Source organism: Panthera leo, chromosome D1 (assembly GCF_018350215.1).
Source record: "Panthera leo isolate Ple1 chromosome D1, P.leo_Ple1_pat1.1, whole genome shotgun sequence".
NCBI classification, from domain to species: Eukaryota; Metazoa; Chordata; class Mammalia; order Carnivora; family Felidae; genus Panthera; species Panthera leo.
Window position 1 is genome coordinate 110,239,379 of NC_056688.1, and position 18,274 is coordinate 110,257,652.

The window sequence follows — 18,274 nt, forward strand, 5'->3', positions numbered from 1 at the left end:
AGCTGTGTACACATCTTCACTGTCCACTTTTAGAACGTTTCCATCGTTCCAGAAAGAAACCCCAGAGCCATCAGCAATCACTCCTTCTCCCCACCTCCCGGGCCCCGGCACCCACAAATCTGCTCGCTGTCTCCAGGGACTTGGCTCTTCTGGACATTTCACACAGACGGGATCCTACCCTCTGTGGCTTTTTTGTGCCCAGCTTCTTTCACTGAGCAGAATGTCTCCTGCTCTCATTGACGCCGTAGCTTTGCGGGTCCCCTTCACATCACGAAAGCCCCGGTCTGCCCGGGGCCGCCCCCCACCCCCCACCCCAGCTGAGCTCCACCCTTGACCACAGCCAAGATCCAAAGCCACCCTTGCTACTCACTCTTGTTTCATTCCAGACCCACTGAGCCTTCTCTTTGGGGAATCCTTTCACCGCTTACTATGTGATTAACACATTTTATGCTGTGTCCACGGGTACCTATGTGCCTCTGCTATCGGAGGCTGCGATCAAGGTGTTGGCTCTGTTCGGTTCGCCCCGGTTGCAGCCCTGAGGTCCCCATTTTCTCTCAGCTCCCGGCCAGTCTTCCTCCAGGCCAGCAAGAGAGCCTCTCTGCCCAGAGTTCTTCTTTTAAAGGCCTCAGCTCAAGCCCACTCAGGTCATCTCCCTTCTGATTACCCGACAGGCAACTGATGGGGAGCTTGATCCCGGGGGCTCTCCCAGCACGAGACCCCACCCACATTCACGGGGAGGGCCTGGGAGTCCTGGAGGCCAGCTTAGCACTCCACCCATCGCTGCCGTGTTCTGTTAGAAGAAAATCGCTAGGTCCATCCCACAGCCAAGGGGAGGAGATGTCACAGGTGTGACGGGTCAAGGGACAGAGATCGCTGGGAGGCTTCTAGAAGCACCTGTCGTGCACACCTCTTTCTCGTAGTTAGGGGAGGTGCTTGGAGGGAGGAGTGTCTAATCCCGCTCCTTTTGGTGCCTTTTTAAAAAATGTTTATTTACTGGGGCACCTGGGTGGCTCGGTCGGTTGAGCGTCCGACTTCGGTTCAGGTCGTGATCTCACGGTTTGTGAGTTTGAGCCCCTCGTCGGGCTCTGTGCTGACAGCTCGGAGCCTGGAGCCTGCTTCGGATTCTGGGTCTCCCTCTCTCTCTGCCCCTCCCTCACTTGCACTCTGTCTCTCAAAAATAAATAAACATTTTTTTTTTTTAATTTTTTTTTTCAACGTTTTTTATTTATTTTTGGGACAGAGAGAGACAGAGCATGAAGGGGGGAGGGGCAGAGAGAGAAGGAGACACAGAATCGGAAACAGGCTCCAGGCTCCGAGCCATCAGCCCAGAGCCTGACGCGGGGCTCGAACTCACGGACCGCGAGATCGTGACCTGGCTGAAGTCGGACGCTTAACCGACTGCGCCACCCAGGCGCCCCAATAAACATTTAAAAAATTGTTTATTTACTTATTTTTGAGAGACAGAGAGAGAGCAGGGGAGGGGCAGAGAGAGAGAGAGAGAGAGAATCCCAAGCAGGCTCAGCACACAGTCCCATAAACCATGAGATCGTGACCTGAGCTGAAATCAAGAGTCAGATGCTCAACCCACTGAGCCACCCAGGCATCCCTCCTTTTGCTGTTTTTTAGCTTCCATTCACTGTGATTTGTTTCCTCGCGTGCTCTATAATTTTGGACTGTGAGCTCAGCCTCAGAGGGGCTTCACGTGAGAAATCTTGGGTGTCCGGGCCTCAGGGAGCCATCAGAGAGGTTTTCCAAGTGTATTTGCCCGGAGCCCTAGGGATGCTACCAAGCCACATTAAAAGAAATTTTAATGTTAATTTCTCAATGTTGGGGCTCCTGGGCCACACGGATGGGGTGAATCCTTGGTAGGCACTCCAAACTTCCAGAAAGCGTGCCTGAAAACATAGAACTCTCAAGGCAAACTTTTTTCCCACCCAGAGCCCAAAGTTCCTTATGCCTTCCTGTGTCTGTGGGTGGGATTTCTTCCATCCCTTTCCCTAAAAGTGTCGCTTTTCCACGGTCCAGCTTTCCGCGTGGCCTTAACACCAGCCCCTACCTGGTGAGGGTCGCGGCCCTCAGCGTGGGCCCTGGAGAACTTTGCTTACTTTCCTGACAGCTCAGCTATGTATTTAAAAAGCAGGTTATTTTCTAGCCAGCACCTTTAGGTGTTCCCAAGAAGGAGAATTTCTGGCTATCTAACCTGCTGCCGAGAAATTAAAGATAAACCGGATCTCAGACTGTAGATTCTCAGAGTCATTTAATTTAAAAAACCTTCCTGGTGCAGATTGACAAAATCAAACTGCTGTTGGTGGGGGGGGGGGAGGGGGGGGTGTGAGGAGGTGGGGTGGGGGGGTGACAGTGATGGCCCTGCTGATCTTCCTTCCACTCAGGGGCCCAGAAACCACACCAGTCACTTTATCCAGAAGGGATGGAGACGAGGGATGATGGTACCTCACGACCACACCTGGAGGGTCTGCGGCCACGAGCAATTCCACTGCCTGTCCTGGGTGCTCTGTGTCTTGCTTGTCATGGGGGCAGCCTGCCATGGGGGTGGGGGGGTCTCCTCCAAGTGCCAGGAGCAGCGAGGGGGTCTGTGAAGTCTCTTAATGGAGAACTCACTAGGCACGAGAAACGTGATCAGAAACCACGCGCCCCTCCCGTGTGGCTGCTCCATATTCCCGGGCCACCTTCCAATCTGTTCCAATTAGAGTCCTTGTCTAATATTGAGATAGATGTTAGAAATGGCTTTAGGAAAATTAAAAATAGATCTACCCTACGACCTAGCAATTGCACTACTCGGTATTTATCCCAAGGATACAGAAATGCTGATTCGAAGGGGCACATGCACCCCAATGTTTATAGCAGCGCTATCAACAATAAATGAAGTATGGAAAGAGCCAAATGTCCATCGACTGACAAATGGATAAAGAAGATATATATATATATATATATATATATATATATATATATATACACACAATGGAATACTACTTGGTGAATAAAAAGGATGAGATCTTGCCATTTGCAACTATATGGATGGAACTAGAGTGTGTTATGCTAAGCAAAATAAGTCAGTCAGAGAAAGGCAAATACGTGATTTCACTCATGTGGAATTTAAGAAACAAAACAGATGAACATAGGGGAAGGGAATCAAAAATAAGGTAAAATCAGAGAGGGAGACAAACCATAAGAGACTCTTAAATACAGAGAACAAATGGAGGGTTGCTCGAGGGGTGTTGGGTGGGGGGATGGGCTAAATGGGGGATGGGCATTAAGGAGGGCACTTGTCGGCATGAGCACTGGGTGTTGTATGTAAGTGATGAATCTCTAAATTCTATTCCTGAAATCCTAAAAAAAAAAAAAAGATGACTTTGGGGGCACCTGGGTGGCTCAGTCACTTAAGCATCTGACTCTTGATTTCAGCTCAGGTCATGATCTCAGGGTTCATGAGTTCAAGCCCAGCATCAGGCTCTGCATTGACAATGCGGAGCCTGCTTGGGATTCTCTCTCTCCCTCTTTCTCTGCCCTTCCCCTGCTCGCAACATCTCTGTCTCTCTCAAAATAAATAAACTGAAAGAAAGAAAGAAAGAGGGGGAGAAAGAAAGAAATGACTTTGGACGGTGACAAATTATAGACCTATTCCCGCCCCCTCTCACCCTTGCCCGGCACACCCAGGGGTCCACACTCTGAATAGCACCCAGCCCTGCATTCAGAGGCTAGTGTCTGATTGCCCAGCTCTGACGGGAGTTTAGCTGCAATCCTGCCGGGAGGATGTTGTCGTATCTGCTGCCAGAGAACCTTCCTTTCCGCACAGATGCTGATGGGGGTCTCGAAGGGCAGAGGGATGGCGCTCACCTGGACTACAGGTCACACAACGTGACCCTTTCCGGGTCTGCTTGTCAGTGAAAGTCTGAGCTTCCGGCCCTTCACCTGCCTGAGTGTGCAGGCCACCTGGTAGGGAGGCTGGGGCGGAGGTGGGGGTGGCAGGTGGGGACCTATGACCCTTACTATAGCTGTCACCTTCCCTGCCCTCCATGCCTGCAGGACCCCGGAATCTGCCAAAGACAACCTGATAGCGGGCTTATGTTGGTTTGCAAAAGATGGGTGGGGGGGGGGGGGCTCCTTTGTCATGAGTCACAGATCATAGATTTACCCACCTTCCCTGGTACGAGGCCCAGAGAGGGGGCAGCGGGTCCTCGGGGCAAGCGGTGCCACAGGGTCCAGTGAGGGACTCACTGAGGTTGGTTGAGAGCTTTCTCTGTGCCAGCGCTGTGCTAAACGTTCTCGGTTCCTGGCACCCTTGGTGCCTCGGTCATTTTCCACAGCGCTCCCAGGCCAAAAGAAATATCTAACATCTAATGTCTATTTACCAATTATTTTAGGTCCAAATAACTTAATACAAATTTATGTCCTAACAACTTAGTGGTCATTTAGGAAATAGAATATGCATAAATAGGAAGAGAAAACAGTACTTTTATCTCATTCTTCAATAACTACCACTACTTGGGGCACCTGGGTGGCTCAGCTGGTTAAGCATCTGACTTCAGCTCAGGTCATGATCTTGCCTTGCGTTCGTGAGTTGGAGCCCCACGTCAGGCTCTGTGCTGACAGCTCAGAGCCTGGAGTCTCCCCCTCTCTCTGCCCCTCCCCCACTCGCACTCTGCCTCTCTCTCTCTCAAAAATAAACATTAAAAAAAAAAACAAAACTACCACTACTTACTAATCGGCTGTGTGCACTGGCCGGCTTCTCACACCTTGAAATCAGACTGGACGCCCCCCAGCCTCCCTTCCTGGTCCATGGTGGTGACTTTCCCTTCTTATCCCCAAAACCACAGGAAACCCAACGTCTCAGAGATACAACGTGAAGGGAATGTGCCGTGATCTAATGTTGAAGCTGGGAGCCACGTGGATCTATTAGTTCGCTTGGGGTGGAAAGGTACGCAGGATTGCTGCTTCCCTCCAAAATTTAGAAAATGTAAGATATTCTCTGCATCCTTGTGAGTTTCCTACGGAGCCACTGTGCTGAGGGGTTTCAAACACGTCTCCTTGTTTACCGACGCTGACTTTACCAAGGACTCTGCGGCTCAGATGGGTCAGGCCCTTGCCTGAGGTCACAGAGCCTGGCTCCAAGGCCCCCTAGAGGTTGCTAGATGCAAACTCGAGCGAGGCCAGAGAGAAGAGAGTGGAGGCGTGGTTTATGGTGGTGGGCGTGGGGTGTCTAAGAGAACTGAGGCTGAAGTGGGTGTGGACACGGTCTGGCCTTGGCCTTCAAGGGGTAGAGGGAATGTGGGGGGTGAGGAATGGTGCAGCCACAGCAGAGGATCTGTTGGGGTGCAACCGGGGCTTTATGACCCTCATGTGGCCCCCTTAGCTGTCCTCACCCAGGCGTTCAAAGCCCTTTCCAGTGGGGTCTCAGTCCCTCCCATGGGGGTCGTGGAGAAAGGGGCGCCCTCAGGCTGTAGGGGGTCTGTGGCTCTCATGGGCCCGGCCGCTGAGGCTACAGCAGGCCAGTGGCCAAGTTCACCGGGGCTCAGACAACCATTCTCCCTGCCCAGACCAGCAGGGGCGACCTTGACACGGCTCAGAAGTGGACCTGGCTCCCAAAGGAGTCCCTTGGGGGAGCTGCAGGCAGAAACACCCCAATAGACAGAAAAAGGATGAGGACGGGCGGGAGGGCTGGAGATGTTTATGGAGACTGCAGGAGGGGCGGTGGGAGTTGGACCTTCGGAGTCTGTCGCGCCCTCTAGACCCACGAGGGACCGGCAGCCCCGTCACACTCTCTGCCGCGGTCCCCGCAGGCCAACCGGGCGCTTGTCTCTCCCGGGTGGACACGGTGGGACCTGGAAAAACAGGTGGGTGTGGGGAGGGGCGGGGCTTCCAGGAGGGAGGCCGGGCGGATGGGCGGGGATTAGGGGGCCCGCCCCCTCGGCGGGGGTCAAGGGGTCGGAGATCTTGCCCCAGGAGGGTCAGCCGGGCACCCGTCCCGGGCGCCCTCCTTACCCCCGCAGCTCGAGACTTCCCGGTCAGGACAATACAAAACCTCTTTATTTCTCATTTTCTATAAAAAGTCGTGTCTCTTCACGGACCACGGGGGTATGATGTGCAAAGCGCGCGGTGCACTGGGCGGAGCCCCGCAGCCGAGAGCGGAGCTGGGGCGGGACTGGGGGCGGTGGCGGCAGGAGGACCCCGCCCCTTCTGGGGCCCGGGGAGGGGTCGTGGAGGGCGGCCCCGGAGGTGGGGGGGTCGGCTGTGCCGTCGGTCTCTCCAACCCAGGGGTCTCAAAGCTCCGTCTCGTCCAAGAGGGGCTGCGGGACGGGCCCCCGCTGCAGGTGGCCCGGGGGCTCCGGACGGCCGTTCCCGAACACGCGGCTGGGGGCCAAGGTCCTTCCTGAAGGAGGCGCAGTCACGGGGGCCCCGACATGAGACGCGGTAAACCGAGGCCGGCGAGCAGGCTGGGCCCCTCACTGCTCCTCGGGCCCGTCGCCTCCCAGGGCCTGTTCGTAGGGGCAGGGCCGGCGGCAGAGGCCGGCCGGCTCCGGGCCAGGCCGGGGACCCGCGGGCGGCGCCTCCTCCTCCACGCCGTCCCCCGGGCCGCCGCCACTGCCGCCTCCGCCGCCGCGCTCGCCCTCCGCGTCGCTCTCGTCCGAGTTGTCCTCCTCCAGGTACCGGTAGCCGCGCACCTTGTGCTGGGGCCGCGGGATGCGGGGCTGACGCGGGACCACACCCCGCCGCAGCTTCTGCTCCATCCACAGGTACGAGGCCGCGGCCGCCACCAGCGTCAGCAGCAGCACGGCCAGCTTAGCCTGTGCGCACGAAGAGGGATGCTGGGGACCCGCGGGTCACCGCCCCCGCGCCTTCCCCGCTTAGCCCCTCGCGGGACAGGCGCGCTCGCGTCCCGCATCTCACTGCACAGCTGCCAAGCCACCTTAGCTTCCTGAGCACCCTGCCGCGGGCGAGGCTCAGACCCCAGCTCTGCCCCTCCCTGGGGCTTAGACTCCTGTGTCCCTTAGCGCAGGCACCCTTGTAAGAAATGCCTCTCAGACGTTTCTGGCTGTAGCCCACAGCCAAACGTAGTTCCCCATCATAACAGTCCATACACACATATAAGCAGCACATCCTGCTCTCATGTCTTCTATTTCATTTTTTCAAATGTTGGGTCTAGACCTGCTAAACTGACCCACCAGTAGGTGGGAGCAGAGCACGAGGAACCCGGCTCCCCGCAGGCCAATGAAGGGAAGACCCTCCCCGCCCAGCTCAGAGCTGACGTCCTGTGAACAGATCATCAAACTGCCCGCAGGTGTCTGGGATGAACACCCAAGGAAAGAGAAACTGTGAACCCCTTCAGAGACAGGTAAACTGAGGCCCATGGGAGGTGAGGCAGTAAGCGGGTCCTGGGTTTGGAGTGGGCTTGACCCGGCCCTTGGGGAGTAGTGCCTTTTGGGGGGCTGTGAGGCTAGGGTGGGCACTCAGAAAGTATCTGCCTGGGTGCTGGCATGAGGGGTCCTAACGCCCCCAGAGACCCTCCTCCTACCACGCTCAGGCTCACCTTCATGGGCAGGCTTGAGCCCAGGTACACTGTGAAGATGGCCACTGCCTGCCACCAGTGGTAGATGGTGAAGACGAAGTCTTGCCTTTCTTTGTCCTCGTAGAGGATTCCCAAGAGTGCTGCAGGTGGGCAGGACAGGGCAGGAAGGGGGGAGGGGTCAACAGGGACCAGAACGGCTGATCTCCCACTTGTGACCCCCTCAGAGCCAGCACTCGGTTGGTCTCAGCCCTTGGCCTTGGAGCTCCTGGAAAGCCCTTTGAGCCGGTCCTGGCCTGCCCCCTGGTGGAAGCCCCGTTACTACGCTGCCTGGGGAGCTGAGCAGACGCAGGAACAGGTGAACTTTGCAGGGGGTACAGTGTGGGCCTCACTCTGGAGCACATGTGTGGTCTCAAAAGCGGAAAACTCTATATGCCGTCATATCCTGTCATCTCTCGGACCCCAGGTGCATAACGCCAGGCCTTTGGAGGCTGTTTCTCCTCACCCTGGGCTCAGGGAGGGCACACCGCTTGCAGCAACAAGCTTTCTGCAAATCAAACCTGAAACGGGGAGGTTTGAACTTCCCCTGGGCTGGGAACAAAGGCCACCGGACAGGGAGTCAGGAGACTCAGGACTGTGAAGTGGATACTTAGTACAGAGACGAGGATTCAAATGTTGGCTCTATGGGGCAGTCTCAGCGTAAGTTAACTCCCCATGGCCAGTTTTCCCAAATGTAAATGAGATGATGCATATTATATGTCGTGTTCTGAGGTTTTAATGTGAGAGCGCCCACAGAGCACCTAGCAAATCGTACCCTCACCTGCCACTCAGGACATTAACTTCCCTGCCCTAAGGCCTTGCAGCGTGACCGCTCCCCCCAGGGCTACTGTGGAGGGACAGGGAGCCCCCCCCCCCACCCAGGGTTCACAAGGAGGAGGCAGGAAGCAGAACTGGGCAGGCAGAAGGGGATTCCAGGACCAGGTCCTAATCCAGACCTGGTACCAACACCGGATGCTGCCCAGATCTGGCGGCCTCAGAGCAACAGCCAAGAGAGTGTGGCCCAGAATGCGGGGCTCCATGCCCTATGACAGATGCGGATACCTGACTGTCTGATGGCGGGTGCAGGGGTCACCTGACCCAGCCCCCGCCCTGCCCACAGCAGGCATGACCTCCACCACATCACGGCCCCAGGGTGATGTTCAAAACTGTTAACAGCACTGGCCCATCACAGCAGATGCTGATGTGAAAGATCCAAATAACCGCACCTTTTGTGTACTGACTGCGTGTCACGGGCATATGCCCACCTGGGGGCAGCGAGCACCACACAGCTGAACTCTGACCCACCCACCCCCACTTTTCTGCCAACAGAGTTCCACTCCCCGGGGCCCCCACCCCAGCAGCCCAGACTCAGGGCCCGGACTCTGCTACTCTGCAGACTGGCGTTGGGGCTTCATGCCTGCTCCCAGCTCTTCTCCATAAAAAGGTCATGTGTGCGCCTGCACCCTGGAGCGCGTACAGGGCCACCTGCTGCTTCCCAGGCGCCCTAGAGCACGGACTGGCAATCTGCTCCCAGTGTCAGGGTGGGCCCTGTCCTCTGGTTGGAAAGCAAAGTATCCCAGGTGTGGTTTTCCACACTGTCGCTCAGAGGTGCCCACAGAGCCCTGTACCTACTCCGTGTAGCCACAAGATCTCACGCTAACCGCCCCCACCCCCAGTGGCCACAGGGCCCCAAGCCCACCCTGGGGTGTCGACAGGATGTCCATGGCATGCAACTCCCATACCTGCCCCTGGTGCGTCCACAGCCCTCCTCATCTGTCCCTGCAGCCCATGGAACTTCCTCCCACTCCTGGGAGTGTCCACAGGGATGCTCGCCCACCTCCACCATAACAGACCCCTAGTGTATCCATGGGACCCCATGTCTGTCCCTGGGATCTCTGTGTTCCTCCCCAACCACCCCGAGGTAGTCACAGGGTCCCCTGCCCAGCCATCCCAGTGCCCATGGCTATACTCACTGCTGAGCCCAGTCTTATTCAGGGCACTGCCCACACCCCAGAGGACAGCCGCTACGTAGAGGATCCAAATGTGTCGCAGGACCCGAGGTGTGGGGGCCCAGAAGAAGAGGCTGAGAGTGAGCAGCAGGTGCACTCCAGCCCCAGCCACCAGGGGCACCGGGCGCGGCAGCCACAGTCCCAGCAGGCCTAGGAGCGAGGCAGCGGAGGCGCCCAGGCTATAAGCCACGAGGAGGTGGGCCAGGCGTTCCAGCCCCACGGAGCACACACCATAGCCCTGGGGGGACAGGAGTGAGTGTCAGAGGTCAGCTGGCCCAGGCTCTGGCCCTCCCTACCTGAGGTCTTCAGGCCACACCCTGTCCCCTCTGGACCAAGTCAGGGCTAACTCCTGGGAAGTTCATGGGGAGCTTCTGAAGGCACAGACAGGGGAGAAGGCTTGAACAATGTCCTCAGATACCAAGGCTGTACCCCACATGGAACTATACACTTTATGGGCGTTATTCTGTCTCAACCATGTAACAGCTCTGGGAGCAAGCATGGTTATTAGAATCACTTCACAGATAGAGGTTAAAATAACATGCCTAAGGCAGTGGGGGAATGGCGGAAGGGAGGGAAGAAAGGAAGGGGGGTGTCTGGGACGCACCTGTGCATACTTATACATGTATTCAAAACCTTTAGCCGAAATACAAATTTAACCTGAAGTTCTGTATATTATCTGACAACGCTATGCAGGGGGTTACTTACCAGGGTGAGACCGGTGCAGGCAAAGAGGACCTCGAAGCCGCTGTAGATAAAGAAGGGCACGAGGTGCCGCAGGCGGAAGTCGCGCACGTGCTTGAAGGGCAGCTGGAAGATGTTACCCCAGCCCACGCTGCGCAGGTCGATCTCCTCAGTGGGCCGGTAGGCGGCGCCGCACAGGCCCAGAACCTGCGGACCCGCGGACTGAGGGGGCGGGCTGCCAGGCACTCAGGCCTCAGGCCCGGCCCCTAGACACACCCACAGACCTCAGCCCCGCCTCCTAGCCCCATGCCCCGCCCCCAGGCACATCCACAGACCTTGGCCTCACCTCCGGGCTCCGCCCCTAAACACACCCATAGATTTCAACCCTGCTTCTCAACCCTGGGCCCTGCCCTTAGACTCACCACAGACTTTAATCCCGCCTCCCAGCCCCCGGGCCCCGCCCCTAGGCACACCCGCAGACCTAAGCTCCACCCCCCAGCCTTTGGCCCCGCCCGCAGGCTCCCCGGTAGACCTCGGCCCCGCCTCCCAGCCCAGGGCCCCGCCCCTAGACACACCCACAGACCTACAGACCTCAGCCCAGCCTCTCAGCCTCGGGTCCTGCCCCCAGCTTCACCCATAGACCTCGGCCTTGTTTCCCAGCCCCGCCTCCAGGAAGAAGCCACGCCCAAGCCACGCCCCCTGCACCTTAGTCCTACCTCTCGGGTTCTGCCTCCAGCCCAGTCCTCTAGGACCCCGTCTCCAGCTCCACCCCAGACCAGGCTTGGTCCCCCTTTCCTCGTTCTCTGGGATTCCAACTCCAGGTTCATTCCCAAAACCTCTAGCCTGGCTCCTAGGTTCAGGCTTCCTCCCCAGGATTCAGACCCGGCTCCCACCTCAGACCAGGACATTGCCCGGGCTGCCTGCCAGCAACGCGCCCAGATGGCACCCGTTTCTCCCCGCCTCAGTCCCCAGACTTTATTGACTCCGCCGCCACCCCATCCAAGGCCGCACCAGCAGCATGGCCAGGAAGGCCACTGCCATGAGCACGCTCTCCACCACAATGAGGTTTCGGCTCCGTGGTAACGTCTTCAGAACTGTCTTGTTGAAGCCACTGAGGATGCCCTGGCTGTTAGTACCTGAAGAGTGGGACACAGGGCGTAGAGCACACTGTCAAGTCAACCACAAAGAAATGGAGCAAGGAGGGAGGGTGCAGGGGAGAGTCAGAGGTGGTGGGTGAGGACAGTGCTTGCAAAGGCAAGGTTCATTTGGGGAGCAGCTTGGAGGAGAGGGCCACTGGGGCTGGAGGGGCCACAAGGAGAGGAACACCTAGCCCCCCTTCCTGCCCTAGTGCCTGGAGGCTGGAGGTGCGGACCAGTCCATCCCCCAACTGCATGCATTCACCCTGCAGTGATTGAGCTCTGAGGATATCTGTGGCTCAGCCCAGATGGCATCTCCTCCGGGCAGCCTTCCCTGATGCACCCTGTCCCCACCAGGCTGGGTCAGATGTCCTGACTGCATACTCCTGCAGGGTCCTTTGCCTTGCCCGTAAGAGGTGTGGGCCACCAGGCTCTCAGCCCTGGACCTGTGGGCAAGGGCATCCTCTCTGGGCACTCTCAAGAGCCCCGTGTCTGCTGGATGACTCAATGGGGGAGGTGAACAGGCCTGGGGGTCCCACCCCATGCAGACTAACCGCAGCTCTGCACGTTGTAGAGTGTGTGGTTCAGGTCATACAGGTAGTGGTTCAGGAAGTAGATCATGGGCAGCTGGGCACAGGCGAAGCTCAGCTGTGGGCAGGAGGGCAGCTTGGGCTGGGCTCAGAAGCAGGCACGGGGCACAGGCATGGTCTGAAAGGGGTCTGGGCACAGCCTTGGCCGAAGAGGAGCCCTCCCCCCGGCTCTGGGGGCGGCCTGGTGGCAGGAGGGAGTGCCCAGCGCAGGAGGACTTTCTCCTCGACAAGGAGAGGAGGAGGTCGGTCACCAGAGGTCGGTAAGCAGAGGGTGGCTCAAGAAAGGGCAGTGGGACTGGAGGGTTGAGAAGACTGTGGGATGGGCTCCAACGTGTGGGTCCTGGGCTTGCAACACCCTCCCCGCATGGCGCCAACGTGGAGCTGACTCACATGGAAGAAGCTATAGAAGACCGCTTGGAAGACCAGGAGGTATGGCGCGTGGGAGCCCCGCGGCGGGCGCTTCTGGGGGCCCTGATCATCCTGCTCCTTATAATGCGAGTACTCGTAGTACTTCTGAGCCATCCTGGACCACAAAGGAGAGAAAGCTTCCCCCAGTCCAACCTCTACCCGGTGCCTCTGCTTCCTGCACGCAGGGCTACGGGCTGCGTCTCACGGACGGGGAAACTGAGACCCGAAAGGCAGAGCGAGCTCCGCCAGCTGAGGTTGGCAGTGCGGCAGAGACACAGCCAGGTCTCCAGCCTCCCGCCCTGTGGCCCCCCAGGCTCACCTGGTGATGTAGTTGCCCATGGAGGCCCAAAGAGGCACAATGGCCATGCCCAAGGCCACAGCTGAGGGCACGAGTGTGTAGTAGCGTTCCCAGTAGTTGGTGGAGACAAAGAGGGCATAGATGCCCACAGCCAGGAACATCATCCACTTGGTGCCAAAAAACCTGCAGGCAGTAGGAGGGATGCTGGCACCGCGAGCCTGCCCAGACCACTGGGGCCTGAGACCAGAGGGGCCACAGGCCCGGGTGCCGGCTCGCCAACCAGGCAGTGCGAGACAGGGAGTAATCCCTGGCCTTGGAGTCAGGGGCTCTAAGAGTAGCAGAGACAGGGACTTGCTGGTGGTCTCAGTCCCAGGTCCCCACAATCAGTTTCCACAGCTTAAGGGGGAGCACAGAGCCCAAACCACAGGCTTCTCGTGGCCACTGCAAGGATGGGGGGAGAAGGGGCGGTGTCACCGGTCAGTGGCCTGCGTGCACATCCAGCCCTCATTTGTGTTCCGGGCTGGCTCGCGAATCCCCCTTCTCCATCCAAGCTCACGTGCTGTGGCTTCGGGGCCCAGGGACGCAAGTCAACCTGGGTCGAGGAAACTTAGGACCAGAGAGAGGTCCTGGCAGGACCAACATCCCTTCCTCCCTGCCCATCGCTCTTGCCGTCCACTGTGGTCATTTGGGAAGCTCCGTCCTCACTGGCTTCTAGGACAACAGGCTTGCTGACTCTGAGAAAATGCCACACTGGGCTTAAAGGTGGTTGACCACTGACCGGATAAGGGCCCGCTCAGGGCACGGAGGCTAGTCAGGCTAAAAACCACTGCCAGGAGCTTTGGGGTGTTTTTGAGTTATTTGTGCTCATTAGTTCCTTTCCTTGCTTTGGCTTCCAGGAAGCTCAAAGCCAAATGACTCTGATTTTCCGATCACAATTACTTTCTCTATTACAGGGCCCCAGTTCTTTTATTATCCTTATTTTGCCATATAAACAAGAGATAGGCAGCCCACTCTGATCTATGGGGGGGGGGGGGGGCAAGTCACATTTTGATGGAGTAAATGAGCAAAAAGTAAAAATATCAGCACTCATTGCTGGTGAGGCTGTGGTTTAAAAAAATGATGCGCACAGCCCAAGGTCATGCAAATGGGCACAGCCCTCTAGGAATCAGCCTGATAGTTTGGGCAAGGGGCAAGCTTAGGGCGAGGGAGTCAAACTTTCCGACTGCCAGGTGCTACCGGTGGGACCTGGGCAAGCCGTTGAATGTCTCATTTTCTCCTCGTCTCTTAGATCTCCCTGGGATCCTAGGGAATGAGGTAACGCTCAGAAAGGGCCCAGCACATGGGAAATAAAGACTTAGCTGTTATTAGCAACAGTGGTATGTTTTCAGAGCCATAGTCTTTGTCTGATCTGCTAAAGGTACCGCTAGAAATTTATTGTAGAATTTTTTTTTTAATTTTAAGAAGGAAAGAGCTACAAGCATAAAGTGAATATGCAAAAAAAAAAAAAAAAGCAAAAGGAGGGGGGCTGAATGTCCAACTCTGAGCCATGGTTGGGTGCCCCCATCTCTGCAGAAGATTCTACTGTCACAGACTCCTCAATGTGAAAACTGAGGAGAAGGCCACGTGCAGTGAAAAGAAAGCAAGCAAACGTGAATTCGGCACACGCTCTTGTGACAAGGACGTAAACGTTTATCCCTGCATGCTGCTGGGACAACAAAGTTAGCTGATTTACTGGAGGGCTTGGGAGGGTTTTCTTTTTTCTGATTTCAGTTAGGATCCTAATGGTCTTTGTATGATGATGTTAAAGGAGTTTGGGGTTTGGGGTTTTTTGTTTTTGTTTGTTTGTTTGTTTGTTTGAAGATAGAGGAACTAAAACCCATCTAATTGGTCTGCTAGTCTCTGGGTCTCATCTGAGCGGAGACCCGCCTCCTGGTGGGGAGGGTGCATGTGGAGGGGGGTTTTGCACTGGCCAGAAGGCTGGACCAGATGCTTCCAAGGCTCAGGTCCAGGGTAGACCGTCTGGGGCACCTGCCGGGCCATGTCTTCCCTCAATACCGGCCATGGGGCTGATCAGGCCGGGCTTGGTTGCCTGGGTGTTAGGGCTGATCAGATCCTCTCCAGAGATTCCACAGCCCTGGTCTTGGAAAGGTCCCTGTAGCTCCAAACCACGGAGGAGGGCACAAAGACAATGCCATGTGGGGCACAGGCAAGGTGAGGGAAGGGGCAGGAGTGGATTTTGGTTGTGGGAAATGTGCCCTGGGGTCAAGTTCCTGCTCCCTTCCCTAAACCTGGGTCCTCCCCTCTCTCTCACCCCTCCAGGTAGGCAAGGTGCCTCCCCAGCTCCCCACCCCCAAGAACACCGGGGCAGGGGCAGGGGGAGACCCCATGGGCCAAGAGCCCTTGCACCCTTCAGTATCTGACTGACAGTCCAGCCCTGTTGGGGACAGCAGCAACGCACCTGATAAGCACAGGTGTGTAGAGCAAAGCGGCGATGGGCGTCACGTTGATGCCCATCAGCATCTTGCTGTCGATGTCGGGCAGCCCCATGTTGCCATACTTCACCTCGCGGTAGGTCTCATCGTAGTGCAGGATCAGCTGCATCTGCAGGAGGCCTGGGGGGCAGGGGGCGGGCACAGAGGGGGCAGCCTAACTCCCGCGGCAACGGAACAGAGGCCGCGGCAACGGAACAGAGGCCAGCGCGCGAGCTTGGAGGGAGCGCCAGTCCCGGATTCCAACGCCCATGAGGACCGAGAGGGATGCCCAGGCTGGGCCAAGCGTCCTGACAGCCCGTGGCAGCGTCGGCCACTTGAATCCAGACCCTCCCCGCACCCCCCCCCCCTTCCCCCATACACACGTCCAGCGCTCCAGATCTGGAAGGCGGCAGACCCGCCCAGGGCGCCCAGACCCTGGCCACGCGCTCCCGAAGGTGCTGCCTGGGAATCCAGAACACTGCACCTGACCCCACCTCCATGTGGTGAGGCCACAGCTGCGGCAGCTGCGAGCGCGGCAGGGGAGGAAGTGAAAGAGGAAGGGAAGCCAACCGGCCCCTAAGGTTTCTCTTTCCCTGACCGGGGCTGGGAAGGGAGGCCGCGGGGAAGCCGCGGGGTCTGGCGCTGCGGGCCGCCTACCCAGGTAGACGGCGTAGGTGAGCATGCCGCCCGCGCTGGCCGCCAGCACGTTCTTGAGCACGCCGAGGCGCTTGCGGCGGTAGTAGCGGCGCTCCTCCTCCTCCTCGTTGTAGTTGGGGTACGCGCCCACCAGCTCGTCCAGCTGCGGGGCACGCACGGCGTGCACGTCGCACCCGGGCTGGGGGCCCCGGGGGTCGCATCGCACCGCCCCACTCCCGGGACCCGCTGCCACGGCCCGACCCGGGGCGGCGCCTCCCCCCCTCCCCCACGCCGGGGAGACACCCCCCCCCCCCCCGCGCTCCCGGTCCTCGCACCCCCCCTCTCACAGACCCGTCCCCGCTCACCGGAGCCCCCGGCCCGTCGGGGACCCCGAGCCGGTCCTCGTCGCCCTGCGGCCCCGCGGCCCCCGCCACGCGGTAGAGCGGCGGCACCGCCTCCATGGCCGGACCCCGAGGGAGCACTGACGGCGGCCGCCTGGGGTGCACGGGCGGCGGGCGGGACACTTCCTCCAGGCGGCGGGCCCCGCCCCCGCCCCGCCCCCGCCCCGCCCCCGCCCCGCCCCGCGGGTCGCCGGCTCGCGAGGGGCGGGGCCTAAGGTGTCCGCGAACGCGGGGGCGGGGCGGGGGCGGGGCGGAGGGGCGTGGCCGGTGTCCCCGGGCCGCCAGGACCTGGCCTCGGAGACGCGAGGAGCAAGTTGGACTCTTCGCTCAGCCACTTCCTGGCTTGGTAGCTTTGGGAGTCAACTCCACTTCTCTGGGTCTCCGTTTTCTCACTCAGCACGGCTTCCCAGGGCAATCACCGGATTGCTAAATTAATGCAGAGCCTTGGGGGGCCTGGGGGGCTCAGGTCATGATCTCAACGGTTTGTGGGTTCGAGCCCCATGTCGGGCTCTGTGCTGACGGCTCAGCGCCTGGAGCCTGCTTCGGATTCTATGTGTCCCTCTCTCTCTCTTTGCCCCTCCCCTGTTCGTGCTTTCTCTCTTCTCAAAAATAAAATCATTAAAAAAATTTTTTTTTTTTTTAATTAACGCAAAGCCTTAGAAAAGTGCCAGGCCATAATAGGCTCTACTCAGGGCTACCACTGTCACCCTCCGCTCCACCTCCACGCCCCATGCGGTGTGTTCGCAGGTCAGCAAAGGGCCCCCCACAGCAGCCCCACGGAGGGATCCCACCACCGGACTTGACAGCCGGTGCCCTCCTCCCATGCACCGCCCTCCAGTTGCGGTGTGGCGGCTGCAGGCAGAAGTGGGAGGCTGCTGGCTGCGCCCCGGAGCCTCCTGCACCCTCCCCGTGGGGTCCGCCCTGCAGCGGAGCCCCCGGAGCTCTTGCGTTGCAGGAGCTGAGGCTCCACAGCGCTGGCTCTCACCTTGGTTGCAACCACTTGGGAAGCTTTTAAAAATCTACAGTTCCCAGGTCAGTCTCTTCAACAGATGGTGTTGCGAAAACTGGATAGGTAACCTCACGCAGAAAAATGAAGCTGGATCCCCATCTGACACCCTCACAGAATTTAATTGAAATGGATGGAAGGCTTAAAACCATAAAACCCCTAAAAGAAAACAGGGCAAAACCTTCTTGACATGGGTCTTGGAAAGATTTTTTTGCCTATCACACCAAAAGCACAAACAGTACAAGAAAAAAAAATCAACAGGTGGGACGACATCAAACTTAAAAGCTTCTGCACAGCAAAAGAAAACAGTTAAGAGATAGCAAATGTCGGTGAGGATGCAGAGAAAATGGAACCCTTGTGTCCTGCTGGTGGGGTGGCAAACTGGTCCCGCCATCTTGGAGAATAGTCTGGAGGCTCCTCAGAAAACTCACAGTAGAACCACCACATGATGTAGCAATCCCACTTCTGGATGTACGTCCAAAGGAAAAGAAAACAGGTTATCAAAAATATGTCTACACTCCCATGTTAATGCAGTCTTATAATAGCCAAGATACAAAAGCAACCTAAGTGTCCATCAGTGGATGAATTTAGGGTAAAGAGGATGTGATGCATATGGATACAATGACATACTTTTCAGCTGGGAGGAAAAAAGAGAAAATTCTGCCGTTGGCAACAGCGTAATGGACCTCGAGGACATATGCTAAGGGAAACAAGTCAGAAAGAGAAGGACACACATGATATGACACACCTTATATGTGGAATCTAAAAAGCACAACAAGGGGGTGCCTGGGTGGCTCCGTCGGTGAAGCGTCCGACTTTGGCTCAGGTCATGACCTCGCGGTTCAAGAGTTCAAACCCCGCCTCGGGCTTTGTCCTGACAGCTCAGAGCCTGGAGCCTGCTTCTGATTCTGTGTCTCCCTCTCTCTCTCTTTCTGTCTCTGTCCCTCCCCTGGTCATGCTGTCTCTCTCTCTAAAATAAACAAACATTAAAAATAGAACTAAAAAGAACAGCAACAATGACTCGAAAAAACACAGTGGAGGGGCGCCCGGGTGGCTCAGTCGGTTGGGCGTCTGACT

The 18,274-nt window shown here is 57.7% G+C and overlaps 1 protein-coding gene across 1 annotated transcript; it reads right to left on the reverse strand.

Moving 5' to 3' along the window:
* Positions 1-6,023: 6,023 nt before the first annotated feature.
* On the reverse strand, positions 6,024-16,312 carry UNC93B1 (unc-93 homolog B1, TLR signaling regulator). Its single transcript, XM_042904803.1, has 11 exons — positions 16,156-16,312; positions 15,812-15,953; positions 15,142-15,295; positions 12,705-12,866; positions 12,368-12,500; positions 11,942-12,035; positions 11,263-11,387; positions 10,276-10,458; positions 9,535-9,808; positions 7,547-7,665; positions 6,024-6,803 (listed from the first exon to the last, which is right to left on the reverse strand). The coding sequence occupies exons 1-11, from the start codon at positions 16,249-16,251 to the stop codon at positions 6,462-6,464; spliced, it is 1,824 nt and encodes a 607-aa protein (XP_042760737.1). The 5' UTR covers positions 16,252-16,312; the 3' UTR covers positions 6,024-6,461.
* Positions 16,313-18,274: the final 1,962 nt, after the last annotated feature.

Coding starts and splice junctions, on each gene's coding strand:
- UNC93B1 (XM_042904803.1), bottom strand. CDS start 16,251: ATGGAGGCGGTGCCGCCGCTCTACCGCGTGGCGGGGGCCGCGGGGCCG. Junction 9,809..10,275: donor CCTGCACCGGTCTCACCCTG/GTAAGTAACCCC, acceptor CTGTCCCCCCAG/GGCTATGGTGTGTGCTCCGT. Junction 6,804..7,546: donor GCTCAAGCCTGCCCATGAAG/GTGAGCCTGAGC, acceptor TCGTGCGCACAG/GCTAAGCTGGCCGTGCTGCT.